This window comes from Heterodontus francisci, chromosome 27, assembly GCF_036365525.1.
Source record: "Heterodontus francisci isolate sHetFra1 chromosome 27, sHetFra1.hap1, whole genome shotgun sequence".
In the NCBI taxonomy this organism is placed as follows: Eukaryota; Metazoa; Chordata; class Chondrichthyes; order Heterodontiformes; family Heterodontidae; genus Heterodontus; species Heterodontus francisci.
In genome coordinates, this window is record NC_090397.1 from 14,455,468 (window position 1) to 14,474,381 (window position 18,914).

At 44.1% G+C, this 18,914-nt stretch overlaps 1 protein-coding gene across 9 annotated transcripts in view; it reads left to right on the forward strand.

The window, feature by feature from the left end:
* The window catches only part of sox5 (SRY-box transcription factor 5), a 334,797-nt gene that overhangs the window by 309,146 nt on the left and 6,737 nt on the right, over nt 1-18,914 (forward strand). For 7 of the 9 annotated variants that reach the window (XM_068058885.1, XM_068058890.1, XM_068058886.1 and 4 more), the window contains one exon: nt 9,701-9,877. In XM_068058885.1, coding sequence (XP_067914986.1) covers nt 9,701-9,877 — 177 coding nt within the window. The remainder of the gene's footprint in view (nt 1-9,700; nt 9,878-18,914) is intronic. The other 2 variants (XM_068058889.1, XM_068058891.1) reach the window with 1 other exon arrangement.

An 18,914-nucleotide genomic window follows, 5' to 3' on the forward strand; every position in this document is an offset into this window, starting at 1 on the left:
GCCAATTGAGGCCCTTAAGTGGCCAATTAATGGTCACTTAAGGGCCTCTTGCACATCGAATTAATGGAAGGCAAAGGGCCTGCTGCTGCGAGGAGATACTGCCAGGTAAAACCTAGCAGCCTCCTAGCATGGTCACAGGCTCCTTCCTTAGGAGGCAATCCAGGGACCAAGAGAGCCCCGTTGGCAAGAATAGCTGTCCCCCCCAGGAAGAACCCTCCATCCTCACTAACCCCCCCCCACTCCCTGTTGCCTGGACCTACCTGAATGGCCCCAGCGACCTTGACCTGACTTACCTCTCCTGGGATCGCCAAACTCTTTGGTACTGTAGTACCAGAAGTCACCACTGCTTCCTGTGGCGCTGCTAGTACTGCAGAGTCACTGGCCTTTTGATTGGCTGGCTTTCTGGAGGCAAGAGCTCATCCCTTAAAGGGATGATGTCCTCGACGGTAGGCAGATAATTGACTGCCCGCCTTCAAATAGCTATGGGGGTCTGACGGAGGGCCAAGGCAGGGTCTCCCCCATCTTCCAGCCCAAAATTAAACTCTTTGTGTCCGCCTCACAACTTGCTTTCCCACCTATCTTTGTATTGTCAGCAAATTTGGTACAATACACTCAGTCCCTTCATTCAAGTCATTAATATAGATTGTAAATAGTTGAGGGCCCAGCACTGATCCCTGTAGCACCCCACTAGTGACAGTTTGCCAACCTGAAAATGACCCAGATATCCCAACTCTCTGTTTCCTGTTCGTTAGCCAACCCTCCATCTAAACTAATATATTACCCCCAACACCGTGGGCTCTTAGCTTGTGCAGTAACCTTTTATGTGGCACCTTATTGAATGCCTTTTGGAAACCCAAATACACTACATCTATTGGTTCCCTTTATCACACTGCTCATTACATGCTCAAAGAACTCTGATTAATTTGTCAAACACGATTTCCCTTTCATAAAACCATGTTGACTCTGCTTGATTGTATTATGATTTTCTAAATGTCCTGCTACTACTTCCTTAACAATGGATTCCAGCATTTTCCCAATGGCAGATATTAGGCGAACTGGCCTAAAAATTCCTGCTTTCTGTCTCCCTCCTTCCTTGAATAGAAGTGTTACATTTGAGGTTTTCCAATCCGCTGGGACTTTTCCAGAATCTAGGGAATTTTGGAAGATTCCAACCAATGCATCCACTGGGCTGAATTTAGTCACGCTGGTGGGGCTCTTGGTGCCGGGCCGAAAAGGCAGTGGGAACCCCACCTTAGCCTTTGGGAGCACTCCTGCACGATTCTATGGCGCTCAGGCACTCAAGTGCCTGGTTCCTAGATTCCTGTTCCTTTATAAACAGTAGCCAATGCTGGTATAGCACCAGGCCTGGGAACAGGCCCAGCACTAAAGACCCGAACTTGAGGTAAGTGACACAGGGTTGCCAGGTTGCCAGTCCGGCAGGCCCCGGCGATGGGAGTGGGGTGGGCGATGATTGAAGGGGATGAGTGTTATGGGAGGTGGGTTGTTTGCCACTGGGGGCCCTACGTGATTGAATCACAGAATCACAGAATTGTTACAATGCAGAAGGAGGCCATTCAGCCCATCATGTCTGCACTGGCTCTCTGAAAGAGCAATTCCCTCAGTTCCATTTCCCTGCCTTCTCCCCATAACCCTGCACAATCTTCCTTTTCATAAAACAGTCTAATTCCCTTTTAAATGCTTCAATTGAACCTGCCTCCACCACGTTCTCATTCAGCGCATTCCAGACCTTAAACACTCGCTGCGTGAAAAAGTTTTTCCTCATGTCACTTTCGATTCTCTTCCCAAATACTTTAAATCTGTGCCCTCTCGTTCTTGATCCTTTCACGAGTGGGAACAGTATCTCTCTATCTACTCTGTCCAGACCCCTCATGATTTTGAATACCTCTATCAAATCACCTCTCAGCCTTCTCTTCTCCAAGGAAAACAGTCCTAACTTCCCCAATCTATTTTCATAACTGAAATTCCTCATCCCTGGAACCATTCTCGTGAATCTTTTCTGTATTTTCTCCAATACCCTCACGTCTTTCCTAAGGTACGGCGCCCAGAACTGGACGCAATACTCCAGCTGAGGCCAAACTAGTGTCTTATACAAATTCAACATAACTTCCTTGCTCTTGTACTCTATGCCCCTATTAATAGAGCCCAGGATACTGTATGCTTTATTAACTGCTTTCTCAACCTGTCCTGCCACCTTCAATGACTTATGCACATATACATCTAGATCCCTCTGCTCCTGCACCCCTTTTAGAATTGTACAATTTATTCTATATTTTCTCTCCATTTTCTTCCTACCAAAATGAATCACTTCACATTTCTCTGCATTGAACTTCATCTGCCACCTGTCTGCCCATTCCACCAACTTGCCTATGTTCTTTTGCCCACAGAGGAGTGCCCACCACCAAGCCTGCAAGGAGGTCACCTCATTTCACTGGGCAACCTCCTTGCTTGGGGAAGACTACCTCCTCCTTAATAAATATAGGCCACTTAAGGGCCTCAAGTGGCCTCTGGGTGGGAAGGCCGTCTTTTGCACCCTCGACTTAATCGTGTTGCGAGGGAAAGGTGACGAGCCACTCTGCCTCCCACCTCCTGTTGCATTTCTATGGGACCCCCACCTCCGAGCCTGTCTATATGGGGTCCATTAAATCCATCCCACTATCTCTGCAGCCACTTATTTTAAGGCCATCAGGTATAGGTCACTTGTCAGCGTTTAGTCCCATTACTCTGCCTAATACTTTTTCTCTAGTTATAATGTTTAATTTAAGTTCTTACTTCCCTTTTGCTTTTCTATTATTATTGGGATGCTTTTAATGTCTTCTACTGTGAAGACAGATACAAAATATTTGTTCAAAGCCTTTTGCCATTTCCCGTTATTAACGCCCATCTCATCCTCTGAGACCAGCGTTTATGTTAGCTACTCTCTTTTAATTTGCTTGTAGCAGCTCTTACTAACTGTTTTTATTTTCTTGCTAGTTTACTCTCATAATCTCTTTTCTCCCTCTTTTTTTCGTCATACTTTGCTGGTTTCTAAAATTTTCCCAATATTCTAGCCTACCACAACATTGTATGGCTTTTCTTTCTATTTGACACCATCCTTAACTTCCTTAGTTAACCATGGATGATTCATCGTTCCATTAGAGTCTTTCTTAATGCAATATATCTTTGTTGAGATAAATGTCTGCTACTACTTATCTACCCTTTATTGTATTTTCCCAGTCTACTTTAGCCAACTCTGTCTTCATACCTTTGTAACTGCCCTTATTTAGGTTTAAGACACTAGTTTCAGTCCCACGTTTCTCACTCTCAAAGTGAATGTGAAATTCTACCAAGTTATGATCACTCTTCCCTAAAGGATTCTTTACTATGAGATCATTAATTAATTCTGTCCCATTACCAGGTCTAAAATAGCCAGGTCCCTGGTTTGTTCAATAATGTATTGTTCTGAGAAACTGCCCCATATACATTCTGTGAACTTGTCCTCAAGGCCACCTTTTTTTATTTTTTCATGGGATGTGGACATCACTGGCTAGTGCAGCATTTATTGACCAACCCTACTTGCCCTTGTGAGGGTGGGGTGAGCCGCCTTTTTGAACCACTGCAGTCGATGTGGTGTAGGTACACCCACAGTGCTTTCAGTGAGGGAGTTCCATGATTTTGAAGTGACTGTGAAGGAACGGCGATACTGTTCCAAGTCAGGATGACGTGTGGCTCGGAGGGGAACTTGCAGGCGGTGGTGTTCCCACATCAAGGGGAGATGGTTAGATTCTCTCTTGTTGGTGATGGTCATTGCCTGGCAGTTGTGTGGCATGAATGTAACTTGCCACTTATCAGCCCAAGCCTAAATGTTGTCCAGGCCTTGCTGCAAATGGACACAGACCTCTTCAGTATCTGAGGAATTGTGAATGGTGCTGAACACTGTGCAATCATCAGCAAACATTCACACTTCTGACCTTATGATGGAGGGAAGGTCATTGATGAAACAGCTGAAGATGTTTGGGCCTAAGACACAACCCTCAGGAACTCCTGCAGTGATGTCCTGGTACTGCGATGATCGACCTCCAACAACCACAACCATCTTCCTTTGTGCTAGGTATGACTCCAAACAGTGGAGTGTTTTCCCCCGATTCCCAATGACTCCAGTTTTGCTTGGGCTCTTTGATGCCACAGTTGGTCAAACGCTGCCTTGATGTCAAGGGCAATTACTCTCACCTCATAGAAACATAGAAAATAGGAGCAGGAGTAGGCCATTCGGCCCTTCGAGCCTGCTCTGCCATTCATTATGATCATGGTTGATCATCCAACTCAGTAACTTGTTCCCGCTTTTGCCCCATACCCTTTGATCCCTTTAGACCCAAGAGCTATATCTAACTCCTTCTTGAAAACATGCAATGTTTTGACCTCAACTGCTTTCTGTGGTAGTGAATTCCACAGGCTCACTACTCTCTGGGTGAAGTAATTTCTCCTCATCTCAGTCCTGAAAGATTTACCCCGTATCCTTAGACTATGACCCCTGGTTCTGGACTCCCCCACCATCGGGAACATCCTTCCTGCATCTACCCTGTCAAGTCCTGTTAGAATTTTATAGGTTTCTATGAGATCCCCCCTCACTCCTCTGAACTCCAGCGAATATAATCCTAACCGACTCAATCTCTCCTCAGACGTCAATCCAGCCATCCCAGGAATCAGTCTGGTAAACCTTCGCTGCACTCCCTCTATAGCAAGAACATCCTTCCTCAGATAAGGAGACCAAAACTGCACACAATATTCCAGGTGTGGCCTCACCAAGGCCCTGTACAATTACAGCAAGGCATCCCTGCTCCTGTACTCGAATCCTCTCGCTATGAAGGCTAACAGACCATTTGTCTTTTTTACCACCTGTTGCACTTGCATGCTTCCCTTCAGCGACTGGTGTACGAGAACACTCAGGTCTCGCTGCATATTCCCCTCTCTCAGTTTATAGCTGTTCAGATAATAATCTGCCTTCCTGTTTTTGCTACCAAAGTGGATAACCTCACATTTATCCACATTATACTGTATCTGCCATGCATTAGCCCACTCACTCAATTTGTCCAAATCACCCTGAAGCCTCTCTGCATCCTGCTCACAACTCACCCTCCAACCCAGGTTTGTGTCATCTGCAAATTTGGAGATATTACATTTAGTCCCCTCATCTAAATCATTAATATATACTGTGAATAGCTGGGGTCCTAGCACCGATCCCTGCAGAACCCCACTAGTCACTGCCTGCCATTCGAAAAAGACCCATTTATCCCTACTCTTTGTTGCCTTTCTGCCAACCAATTTTCTATCCATCGCAATACACTACCCCCAATCCCATGCGCTTTAATTTTACATGCTAATCTCTTATGTGGAACTTTGTCGAAAGCCTTCTGAAAGTCCAAATAAACCACATCCACTGGCTCCCCCTCATCAACTCTACTAGTTACATCCTCGAAGAATTCTAGTAGATTTGTCAAGCATGATTTCCCTTTCGTAAATCCACCCTGACTCTGCCCGATTCTACCACTGTTCTCCCAGTGCTCTGCTATAAAATCTTTGATAATGGACTCTAGAATTTTCCCCACTACCGACGTCAGGCTGACTGGTCTATAATTCCCTGCTTTCTCTCTACCTCCCTTTTTAAATAGTGGGGTTACATTAGCTACCCTCCAATCTGCAGGAACTGTTCCAGAGTCTATAGAATCTTGGAAGATGACCACCAATGCATCCACTATTTCGAGGGCCACTTCCTTAAGTACTCTGGGATGCATACCATCAGGCCCTGGGGATTTATCAGCCTTCAATTTCCCCAACACTATTTCTCTACTAATACTGATTTCCTTCAGTTCCTCTCTCTCACTAAGCCCTGTGTTCCCAACATTTCCAGTATGATATTTGTATCCTCCTTTGTGAAGACAGAACCAAAGTATGCATTTAGTTGGTCAGCCATTTTGTTGTTCCCCATAATAAATTCCCCTGTTTCTGACTATAAGGGATGTACATTTGTTTTCACCAATCTTTTTCTCTTCACATACCTATAGAAACTTTTACAGTCAGTTTTTATGTTCCCTGCAAGCTTGCTCTCATACTCTATTTTCACCTTCTTAATCAAGCCCTTGGTCCTCCTTTGCTGAATTCTAAACTGCTCCCCATCCTCAGGTCTGTTGTTTTTCTGGCAGATTTATATGCCTCTTCCTTGGATCTAATGCTACCTCTAATTTCCCTTGTAAGCCATGGTTTGGCTACCTTCCCCATTTTATTTGTGCACCAGACAGGGATAAACAATTGTTGCAGTTCATCCATGCGCTCTTTAAATGTTTGCCATTGCCTATACACCATCATCCCTTTAAGTAACGTTTCTCAATCCATTATAATCAACTCGTGCCTCATACCTTCGTAATTTCCTTTACTAAGTTTCAGGTCCCTAGTTTCAGAATCAACTACGTTGCTCTCTATCTTGATGAAGAATTCTATCATATTATGGTCGCTCATCCCCAAGGGATCTCGCACCTCTAGATTGTCGATTATTCCTCTCTCATTACACATACCCAGTCTAGGATGGCCTATTCTCTAGTTGGTTCCTCAACGTATTGGTCCAGGAAACTATCCCATATACACTCCAAGAATTCCTCCTCTACAGTATTGTGCCTAATTTGATTTGCCCAATCTATATGCAGGTTAAAGTCACCCATAATTACAGATGTTCCTTTATCACCACTGGAGTTCAGCTCTTTTGCCCATGTTTGAACCAAGGCTGTAATGAGGTCAGGAGCTGACTGACCCTGGCGGAACCCAAACTGAGCGTCACTGAGCAGGTTATTGCTGAGTAAGTGCCACCTGATCGCACCTTCCATCACTTTACTGATGATCAGGAGTAGACTGATAGGGCAATAATTGGCTGCTTTGGATTTGTCCTGCTTTTGTGTACAGGACATATCTGGGCAATTTTCCACATTGTCGGGTAGATGCCAGTGTTATAGCTGTACCGGAACAGCTTGGCTAGGAGCGCAGCCAGTTCTGGAGCACAAGTCTTTAGAACTATTGTCGGAATATTGTCAGGGCCCATAGCCTTTGCAGTGTCCAGTGCCTTCAGCCGTTTCTTGATATCACATGGAGTGAATCAGATTGGCTGAAAACTGGCATCTGTGATGCTGGGGTCCTCAGGTGGAGGCCGAGATGAACATGCACCTGGCACTTCCGTCAGAAGATGGTTGCAAATGCTTCAACCTTGCCTTTTGCACTGATGTGCTGGACTCCCCCATCATTGAGGATGGTGATATTTGTGGAGCCTCCTCCTCCAGGTTAGTTGTTTAATTGTCCATCACCATTCATGACTGGATGTGGCAGGTTGGTTGCGGGATCGCCTAGCTCTGTCTATCGCATACTGCATCCACTGGTAGGCATGCATGCAGTCCTGTTTTGTAGCTTCACCAGACTGACACCTCATTTTGAGGTATGCCTGGTGCTGCTCCTTGCATGCCCTTCTGCACTCTTCATTGAACCAGGGTTGATCCCTAGGCTTGATGGTAATGGTAGAGTGGGGGATATGCCGGCCATGAGATTACAAATTGTAGTTGAATACAATTCTGCTGCTGCTGATGGCCCACAGCGATGCCCAGTTTTGATTTGCTAGATCTGCTTGAAATCTATGTCATTTAACATGGTGGTAATGCCACACAACACGATGGAGAGTATCCTCAATGTGAAGATAGAACTTCATCTCCACAAGGACTGTGCTGTAGGCACTCCTATCAATACTGTCATGGACAGATGCATCGACGGCAGGTAGTTTGGTGACGACAAGCTCAAGTAGGTTTTTCTGTCTTGTTGGCTCCTTCACCACCTGCCGCAGACACAGTCTATGTTGTTTCGGACTCGGCCAGCTCGGTCAGTATTGGTGCTACTGAGCCACTCTTGGTGAGGGACATTGAAGTCCACCACCCAGAGTACATTCTGTGCCCTTGCCACCCTCAATGCTTCTTCCAAGTGGTGTTTAACATGGAGAAGCACTGATTCATCAGCTGAGGTGGGGGGAGAGGCATAAGTGGTAATCAGCAGGAGGTTTCCATACCCATATTTGACCTGATGCCATGAGACGTCATGGGGTCCAGAGTCAATGTTGAGGACTCCCAGGGCAACTCCCTCCCGACTGTATACCACTGTGCCACCACCACTGGTGGGTCTGTCCTGTTGGTGGGACAGGACATACCCAGGGATGGTGATGGTGGTGTCTGGGACGTTGTCTGTAAAGTATGATTCTGTGAGTATGACTATGTCAATAGTCTGTGGGACAGCTCTCCCAATTTTGGCACAAGCCCCCAGATGTTAGTACGGAGGACTTTGCAGGGTTGACAGGGATGGGTTTGCTGTTGTCATTTCCATTGCCTCGGTTGATGCTGGGTGGTCTGTCCAGTTTAATTCCTTTTAGACTTTTCTCTAGCGGCTTGGTACAACTGAGTGGGTTGCTAGGCCATTTCAGAGTCAACTACATTGATGTGAGTCTGGAGTCACATGTAGGCCAGACCAGGTAAGGACGGCAGGTTTCCTTCCCTGAATGACATTAGTGAACCAGATGGGTTTTTATGACAGTCGACAATGGTTTCATGGTCACCAGATTTATTAATTGAATTTAAATTCCACCAGCTGCAACGGTGGGATTTGAACCCATATTCCCCAGAGCATTAGTCTGGGCCTTTGGATTACTGGTCTAGTGACATTACCACAACGCCACCGCCTCCCCCTTTGCCAATTTGATTTGTCTACTCAAGATGTAGATTAAAGTCACCCATGATTATTGCAGTGCCTTTCTTACAAGCCCCCATTATTTCTTGATTTATACTCTGTCCTACACTGTAGCTACTGTTCTGGGGCCCATAGACTACTCCCGCCAGTGACTTCTTTCCCTTGCCACCCAAACTGATTCTACATCTTGACCTTTTAAGCTAAGATCATCTCTCACTACTGTATTGATCTCATCCTTTATTGACAGAGCTACCCTCACCTCCTTTTCCTTTCTGCCTATCCTTTTGAAATGTCATATACCCTTGAATATTCAGTTCCCAGCCTTGGTCACCTTGCAACCACGTCTCTGTAATGGCTATCAGATCATACTCATTTATTTCTATTTGTGCCATCAATTCATCTATCTTGTTAGGAATACTGTGTGCATTCAGACAAAGAGCCTTTAATTTTGTTTTTTTCCCATATTTCCCTAGTCTGACCCTCTTTGCTGGTGTATGTATGTTTATGTATCTGTCCCTTCCTGTTACACTCTGGTTATCATTGCCCACATTGCTACCTAATATCTCCTTCTGAAGCTCAGTGTTAAATTTAGTCTGATAAATCTGTGAAGCGCCTTGGGGCATTTTTATTATGTTAAAAACGCTGTATAAATGAAAGGTTACAGACCTGAAACGTTAACTCTGCTTCTCTCTCTACAGATGCTGCCTGACCTGCTGAGTATTTCCAGTACTTTCTGTTTTTATTTCAGATTTCCAGCAACTGCAGTATTTTGCATTTATTTATGCAACTTTTGTTGTTGTATATGCAGCAACCAATTTGCACGCAGCAAGGTCCCCATGAACAGTAATGAGATAAATGACCAGATCATCTGTTAGAAACATGCAAAATTGTAAAAATTTATGTACACAGCATTAACCGTTCCTTGTTCTGCTGCTACAAGCAGGAAATGCAGGTGTGTCAGAGCCCAGGATCTATCGGGAAGCTCGAGGCCGGAGCAGTAACGAGCCCCATATCAAGCGGCCAATGAACGCGTTTATGGTCTGGGCCAAGGATGAGAGGCGAAAGATTCTTCAAGCCTTCCCTGACATGCACAACTCCAACATCAGTAAGATTCTGGGTAAGCATTAGCTTTGATTGACTGAGTCCATATCTTGGCTGATTGTCTTATTATTTCTCTTCATAGAAGCAGTTGATCAAACTGGGATGACAGTAATATGCCAAAGATCATGACCATTTTTGCTTAATAGTTTGTAATTAAATACAGTACTTAGCAACACTGAGACTGAAGTTTCGTTGTCAGGTAGGAGAATGTAAGCTATGTGTAGATGTGATTAATTAATAAGTGTGAAGAAAAACAACATCCCTCTGAAGACAAAAGGCAGCCTGAATCGTTAAGATGATAATGTCCGTGTAATTCTTCCTGACAGTCTGACAGATAACAACCATGTAATTCTTTTTGTGAGTCACTTATTCTTTGACTTTGCTAAATTAAATTACATTTTTTCAGTAAGAAACAGCCTCCTTAATGTCAAAATACAGATAACTTGCTCAGCAGCTGAAGAACTGTAGGTAATATTTGTTTTAATTATTTTCCTTAGCTTTTTAAAGGGGTGTTTTAATTATAAATTTTCGGCTCATTGCTGTATGTAAAGGTGGGGTGGGGGGTTTGAATGTACCAACAACATCCCAGGATCAGGCTGGAGGAGTCTACGATAAAGAACAAAGAAAGTGGTGACTTTTATCTAGAACCTTCAAAGACAATATGCAAATTCTGAATAGAGTTAAGGCAGATAACTCCTGTAGTTTAAAAGGGAAAACAAATCACGAGGAAGAAAATTGATTATAATAAAGTTTAGCATGAGTTATTTATAATATAAAGAACCAGTAAACTTAACAGCTACTGATCATGTATTCTATTCCTACTTAAATACATTTAAATACTGATTTTTGTGCACAGTTTAAAATGTGCAACAGATCGAAAACTGTCCAATATATGAAAATTTTGATGGATTTCCATAACTGGCTTCTTTGAGTGCTGCATTTTTCCGTGTTCACAGATAGCACCCGTTGTCATCCAAAGGCCTGGGCAGCTGAACTACTTCCAGGCTTGTGCCATTGCCATTTTGTATACGGTTGCTAGGAAGTATGCTGGGTTGACTCTCCTTCTGATTTTCCCACCCTCACTGTGTGGAAAGTGATTGGCCTTATCCCAGCACATTGGGACAGCTGAGACTGGAACACAGCATATGGTGGATTACGAGCTTAGACTTACCTCCTATCTCTCTCTCTCTCTCTGCTACCCGGCTGTTCCTAGTTTCAATCGTCTTCCTCTGATTCGGATATATTTTTAAGACAGGGTTTTACTCCGCAAATATTGCTGTGTTATTAAAGATATGATCACGGACTTCCTCAAAGGCTCAATGTGTTCGAGGTGCCAGCTTCTATTTTCGGTTGGTGCTGATCTCAGTCCAAGCTAGGGAGGAGGAATTTGGCCACAGCTGGCCTCTGCAACTCCAGGGAGGAGAAAAGGTGTGCGGATGTCAGCTGAGGGCAGGGATGGCCTCGCTTGTGGCGCCCACCATAGGGAAGGTATATGTATAATTAATGAAGTAACTTGAGGTATGCAGCAGTGATTATGGAAGGCTAGTTGACCAAGGAATGGCCAGCTTCAGGAGAGAGATGGGGAGAATTATGAGTGTTTAAACAACTGTAAATCCTTCTTCTGTAGGTGGAGGTGTTTGGTTTCAAAAATGGAGTTTTGCTGGCTGTTAACTCAGAACATACTGCAGCCTGATAGTCACAAGTGGCATCTGGCTATTTGACCCACCAAAAATATGCGTATTATATCTGGCAGGAAGCTTTCATTGTTTTATTTATAGTTGGAATAAAATGATCACACAGTTGTTGTTTCTTTTTACATTGATATTCAATGAAAAGGAAGGAAAGAAGGGGAGTGTATTATTGCATTACAGGTTCTGAGAAATCAGGGTTGAATTATTACTGAATAATGTAGCGGTTTTTTGATGATGTATTATTCCTTCTGAGCAAATAGCAAAGTGTTGTTTGATCTCATGGAGACTGTTTTCTCATATTCGGAGATATATTTAGATACAGAGCTGGTGTTGTGTGAAAAACAAGAAGCTTTTCTTTCAACCTGTGCGATATTTATTTAATAGAAATGATGCTTTGCGTTACTTTTACATCTCCCGCATGGTTTTTACGAGCAATTTTTCAGGCTTTTCAATAATGTCCAATGGACCAATGTCACAGGTTCCAGCTCGAGTCGCATTATGTGCAGTAAGAGCCACTCCGATCGATCTTAACCAGTTTCTCCTGTTGATGATAGGAGGGTATCCATCAAAAGGGGCTCTGGCTCCATTTTGAAAGGGTGCTGGGTGTCCAAAACGTCTGCCTGTTTCAGGCGGTAGACTTCATTTGGTGTGCCCTAAGACCTCGATTGCTATATCAGGTTGGAACTGGTCAGAGTCTGTGCAGATATACAGACAAGTTCCACGGCCAATGAAACCAAAAAGGCCCAGCCAAAGGTAAGGTTGGAATTGGTTTTGTGGGCCTAGTAGGACGAGGAGGTCCCTACAAAAACAATGTGGGCCCTGCTGCCCTGGGACCACCACCCTCCAGGATCATGACACCCACCTCGTGCACCTACCTCACTGGCGGCTGAAGTATCCCGATATTGCCCAGCCTTAATCCGGCAAGCTGCATCAGGATATCCATAGCTCTGACGAGCGCAGTCTTTTTTCAAACACCAACAGCTCAGGCCTTAACACTCAGGTACACTTCACAGTACCTCAGGAAACCTTTTCACCAATTCTCCACAAACCTTCAGCTTTTTTGTAACGTGCAATGGTCACAGTTTAAAGGATCTGTGACCTGACCCACTGAATGCCACTGGGCAGTTGGCAGCAGGTCAGCCAATTACAGTGATGTACCAGTGTCAGGCTTTGCTACTCTGCAAACAAACAATTTCCCCACTTGGAACGTATTGGCAGCTGCCCCATACATGCAAAGTCAGGACCTGTTAGACTCAGTGCATTCAACCTTTGTGTAGATGTCCAAGTACATTGCTTCAGTTTGGGAGTGCGTCAAATCCCCTGCAGACTACTGTATAGAGGATCAATAATAGTCAAGAGGTGTAGTCTCTGATTTCAGAAGGTTAGCAGTTGAGATCAGATAGTTCTGAATTGCATGAGCCCAAGGAGGCAGCTAAGGGTATTCCAAAAGCAACATTATAGTGTGACAAACTGCAACTAATATCAGCAATAAAGGAGTAGAACAATGAGTGGCAAACTGGATTATTGTGCAAAGCAGTGCATGTGTTAGGTTGACATTTTACACAGACTCTCGAGGTTTCAGCTGACATTTTAAAAAGCTTCTAAGGAGTTCTTAATATACAAACAAAATCTCGTCTTAATACATTACTCTGTGATGGTTCTTGACCAAAGGAATACATTTGATATTCTGCTGCTTCTTTTGCTATGCAAAGATTACAAAGCTTCCCGGGACTACACAGGAGTTGAAATTCGATACTGGATAGATAACATTTTCTCATGGAGTGACAGCACTTTGAGAGCTGATGCCAACCTATAAAGTGGCCTTTTTTCAGTGCAGTAAATAGTAATGCCAATTTGTGCTTTTTATCATTTTATTCTTTCGGCATTGTTTTTTTCTGTTTGGGGTTCTTAATGCATGCTGCATGGCTTTGCCTCTCTCTAACTCTTTCACCTCCTCCAGCCCTACAACCCTCCAGGAATTCTGTATTCCTCCAACTCGGGCCTCTTCCTTCACTCCACCATGAGTGGCAATGCCTTCAGCTGGTCTAGGCCCTAAGCTCTGGAATTCCCTCCCTAAACCTCTCTACGTGACCATCTCTCCCTCTCTCTCTTCTACCTTAAGATTTTCTTTAAAACCCACCTCTTTGATCAAGCTTATGGTCACTTGTCCGTACATCTCCTTATGTCGCTTGGTGTCAATGCTTGTCTACTTACTCTCCTGTGAAGTACCTTGTAACCTTTTACTATGTTAAAAGAGTTATATAAATGCAAGTAGTTGTTGCTGCGATGTAACAGTCATATTTTACAACCATATGGCTTTTATCCCCAATGATAAAAATAACTAATAAAACTATGAACAAAAATTGATTAAGCTATGACTAGAAACAACAGCAGATCAGAAAGGGTATTATGAAATCAGAATGTGCCATTATTCATTGAAGATTCATAAAAGCCATCTTGTGGCAAAACTGAAGGAACAATTTCAAAAGAAACTGAGAAGAGGTTAAATTCACTCGGTACAAAGAGGAGAATGTCTTTTGAATTTAATCGCGTCAATGTTAATCTTTATATTTTAGATCAAGGAGCTGTCCTTTTAAAAAAAAAAATCAGTGTTGGTCCATTTGTTCATTTCCCTTTTCTTTGTGAGTGTGTAATAGGAAACGAGCAGAGTCAAACAAAAGGGTCACTGTTGTAGCTTTGGCAGTTCGGGTAGTAGCAGGAGGGCAGCTGTATGCTTACAGAGGTAGGCCTCATCGATCGAAACCTTACGAGGCAGTGATCTCATTGAGGGGCTCGAATACTGCTCGCAGGCATGATCCAAAGCCTGGGAGGAGACTGCTGCCTCATGCCCATTATACTTCTGACATATATTGCAGAGTGGGTGAGGAGCACTTTTTGTGTGGCTTTCACTCCATTCTTGTGGTCACATTGGACAGCCAACACGCTTCGTGTGGTCGGTGTGTACTGTCTTGTGCTGAGGGAGTGTGACACAATTGCTGCACCTTCCCTCAAGTTGATTTTAATCCTCAGAAGATTACAACAGCTTATAACAGCAACTTATATTTATATAGCACCTTTAACGTAATAAAATGTTCCAGAGCACTTTACAGGTGCATTATGAAACAAAGTATGACACTGAGCCACGAAAGGAGACATTAGGTCAGATGACCAAAAGCTTAGTCAAAGAGATAGGTTTTAAGGAGTGTCTTAAAGGAGGAAAGCGAGAGGCAGAGAGGTCTAAGGAGGGTATTGCAAAGCTTGGGGCCTGCACAACTGAAGGCACGACTACCGATGGTGGAGCGATTAAAATCAGGGATGCGCAAGAGGCCAGATATAAGGAGAGCAGGTATCTTGGAGCATTGTAGGGCTGCAGGAGATTATAGAGATAGGGAGGGGTGAGGCCATAGAAGGATTTGAAAACAAGGATGAGAATTTTAAAATCAAGGCACTGCTTGATCGGGAGCCAATGTAGGTCAACGAGCATGGGGTGATAGGGGAATGGGACTTGGTGCGAGTTAAGACACGGACAGCAGAGTTTTGGATGACCACATGTTTACAGAGAGTAGAGTGTAGGAGACCAGCCAGGAGTGCATTGAAATTGTCAAGTCTAGAGGTAATGAAGACATGAATGAGGGTTTCAGCAGCAGATGAGCTGAAATGGGCAAAGTTGGGCGATATTATGGAGGTGGAAATAGGCACTCTTAGCAATGGCACGAATATGAGGTTGGAAGCTTAGCTCAGGGTCAATTGTGACACCAGGGTTGCAAACAGACTGGCTTAATCTCAGAATGTTGCCAGGGAGAGGGATGGAATTGGTAGCTAGGGAACGGAGTTTGGAGCAGGGACCGAAAACAATGGCTTCAATCTTCCCAATACTTAATTGGAGGAAATTTCTGCTCAGATTATCCAGAAAAGTATTCATTATTTCAGCAGAGACAGAGAGAAATAAAAAGGATGTTGGTAAAAAGAAAAGCGACTAATAATTCTTTATAATAAATATATTTATGCAAGTGTCGAATTCTGCTCACGGTTTGGAGGAATCGCTGAGCTGACAGTGCGAAGGAGCTGAATCATCATTCAAAGTGCGGTGGGGTCACATCGGGTGGACGGTTCTGCTTATCAACAGAGGTGGGCAGAGGACGATCTTGACAGCTGTTTTTAGGAACAAGGATTGTTGGAGGGCTCATTCCATCAGATTTTCTAGGCTTTTGAGGTTAAGCTTGATGTTTAATATTGGAACAGTGTAGAAAGAGTTTCACTCCAAATCTTGTAATGATATACATATGATCTGGGAGTGCTCACTGCTGGCACTGCCTACCCAAAGTGCAAATCCTACCCAGCCCTGCCGCAGTTGCTAGCACTCTCGCCTCTGAGTCAGAAGGTTCTGGCTTCATGCTAGACTCCAATCTAGGCTGACACCTCAGTGCAGTACTAAGGGAGTGCTGCACTGTCAGAGGTGCCATCTTTCTGTTGAGATGTTAAACAGAGGCCCCACCTGCCCTCTGGTCGTTATCACATTGCTGTTTGTGGGACTTGGCTATGTGTAAATTCGCTGTCACATTTTCTATATAACGACAATGACTACACCTCAGAAGTACTTCATTGACTGTGAAACACTTTGGGACATCCTGAGGTCATGAAAGGCACTATATAAATGCAAGTCTTTCTTTTTTTCCTTATCCCATAATAGTATCTTTCACTGCAATGAATACTCTCCTAGCAAAAGAACAAAGATTGGAACGTTTAGTTACACTGTGGGAAATAGGCAGGGGCGAAATGACTTTATGTTTCGCAAGTCTTCAATCCAAAAAGCAAATGCTAACTTATGTTACTAGTTTTACATCGTTATCTCCTAGATAAACAGCGCAAGTTAAAGTAAGAAAGACGTTGGGGAAACAGGCATAACTGCACAGATCTCCAGAAGGTCAGCAATTTGAAGCTGCCTCAAGAATTCCATTGGGGCAGCCAAGAGAGAACTCGAAGGAAGTCTGACTGGTGACACCCCTGAGTTGCACTGAGGAGGTGGGAGCAGGTGGTGCACTAGTGCAATCAACAGTTTAATGTGGCAGGCTGCTCTGTTAACGGTGCACAGCCAAGTTGCATAGTGTGATGCAAGGATGTCATCACGCAGCTGTTGAAAACTGATCCTGCACAGCGTCAAAAACAGTTCTGGTGCCCTGTGCGCTCAGGACACTCCCTGCCTGCTGCTGTCTTGAAACATGTGATGGGGAAGGACTAAGGGAAAATCCCTGACCCTTGTGGTTTATGTACCTCTTGTTCACTAGGTGCAATCAAAAGAAAAGCCTGGAGGAGGGTGCCATTGGACCTCATTACACTAGTGTTCTGCCTGGAAAATGGGAGTGCAGAGCTGTGATTTAGAGGGACTGCCTCCTGTGGCCAAACAGCATTCGAAACGCCAGGTTGATTCGGGTGCTTTCGAGGCATCCCTGGTAACTGCCTAAAGCAGTGTTAGGCCTCTTTAAATGTGCAGAGAGATTGATGGGCAGCTCCTAAACTTAGCAGTTCTTGTATCTCTTGTTTACCATGACAAAAGAAAAGCCTATGGCTCCTTCGGCAATTAGCTGCCCAGGGGCTTGCAAAATCAAGATGGTTTCTTCCAGACTTCCATTCCTGTTGGGTCAGGCCAGCCAAATGTTGGATATGACACTCTTCCTTTTCATCTTCCTTTCTGTCTTCAGCATCATTCATGGGCAGGACAATGACACCTTCTTCCCAGGAATTGGCATGGATTGGCATGTGGGTGAATCATCTTTGTAGACATGAAACTATGGCCATGAATTTCCTTGGAGCTGTTTCTGCTTTATCGCCATGCCTTTGCTGGAAGCTGGTTGCAAGATTGCATTGATTGCAAAAATTTTCAGAGTAAAACCTAAATAAAATGGGGCGACAAGAGCTGCACATGTAGCTTCACAACCCCATGCATCCATTTCATGCTAGCTCCCAATGTTTGCCCTTGACCATTTTGGATAGCGAATAAAGTAATGTCTTTCATAATGTTGAAAGATAACTTTCCAGACCTGAAGGTTTTGGTGGACATCGATTTGGTCAGGTGGGTGGCTGACACTCTGGAACCCAGTATCGTGGGGTAGATTTTCACCTTGCACGGCCTTTATGAAATTGATCTAAACTTCATTCCACTGATTTCAATGGGATGGAATCGAAATCATCATCCGGGTTTTGCAAAGGACCGACAGATTATCGGTAGATGGCAATCTACCCCGAGTGTCTGGCACTTCTTCCCCAAAGTCGACGGGAGCATTGTTACAATATTTAAATTGGGGTCCTGCTCTGCTTTAAGGACCCCAATACAATAATGGTCTTTTAGTGAGCGGAATGTGCACTGGGCAGTGGAACTGAGCAACTGGACCAGTGGCCCTTACAGGAACCTCCGCAGGCCTCTCCACAAATGTTTCAAGTCCATTTTACCAGTGGTTGCTTTTTGTGTGTGGGGTCAGGATGAGTGTGAATGCTTGCCCCGACCCCACAATAATCATCCTCATGGATCCCATCCCAGGATCACCCCCACCCCCATTCCCACTCCCCTTTAAAGGCCCCACTTCCAGCTTGGCTCTGCAGGCCAGCTGCTCAATTGCAAGTCTTTCTTAGTGGTATTCGATGGGCCATTTTGCTTCACTTCCTGTCGGTTCAGTCACATTAGTTAACAAAGGTCATGTAGTTCATTTCGTCTATAAGCTGTTAATTTGCATTATTACAGCATTGGATGGCTTAACCTACTGTCAATAGGCGTGTTAATGTGACCAATAAAGGGCTTTGTAATTGTTGGGTAGCAACTCAGCATAATTAACATGCATTTACCATTTCAAATAATCTACCAGCTGCCGACTGGACAATCCCGCCAGCCCCATTCTCCAGTAATATTAATTCAGCTCTTTAACACGGTCAGGCTCAATAACCAATAGACACAAAAACAATGTTTTCAAATTAATAAAAAAAAAAGCAACAGAAATGGGCCACAAACCAAAAGGCATGTTTAGAAATCAGTCCCGATTCTTCCTAAGGGTTGATAAAAAAGGGTCATGATGATAACATTTCCTCTTTTTAAGTAAAAATGCATCAAAGAGATCATTTTAGGAATTTTCATTCCTGGGAGAACATAGCAGGGATTTTTCTGCTCTCCCAGTGTTCCATCTGTTGAAATCGTGAAGAGCTGGGAGCACAAATCCCTGACATGCGCTCCCAATGGGTGATGTTCTGTGCGGGGAATGCAAATTAATGAAATGTCGGCACATAAGAAGACTAGAATAGGTGTAGGCCATTCAGCCCCTTGAGCCAGCTCCTAACATTCCTATGTGGAGGTTTCACTAATATTGTTTGCGCTCT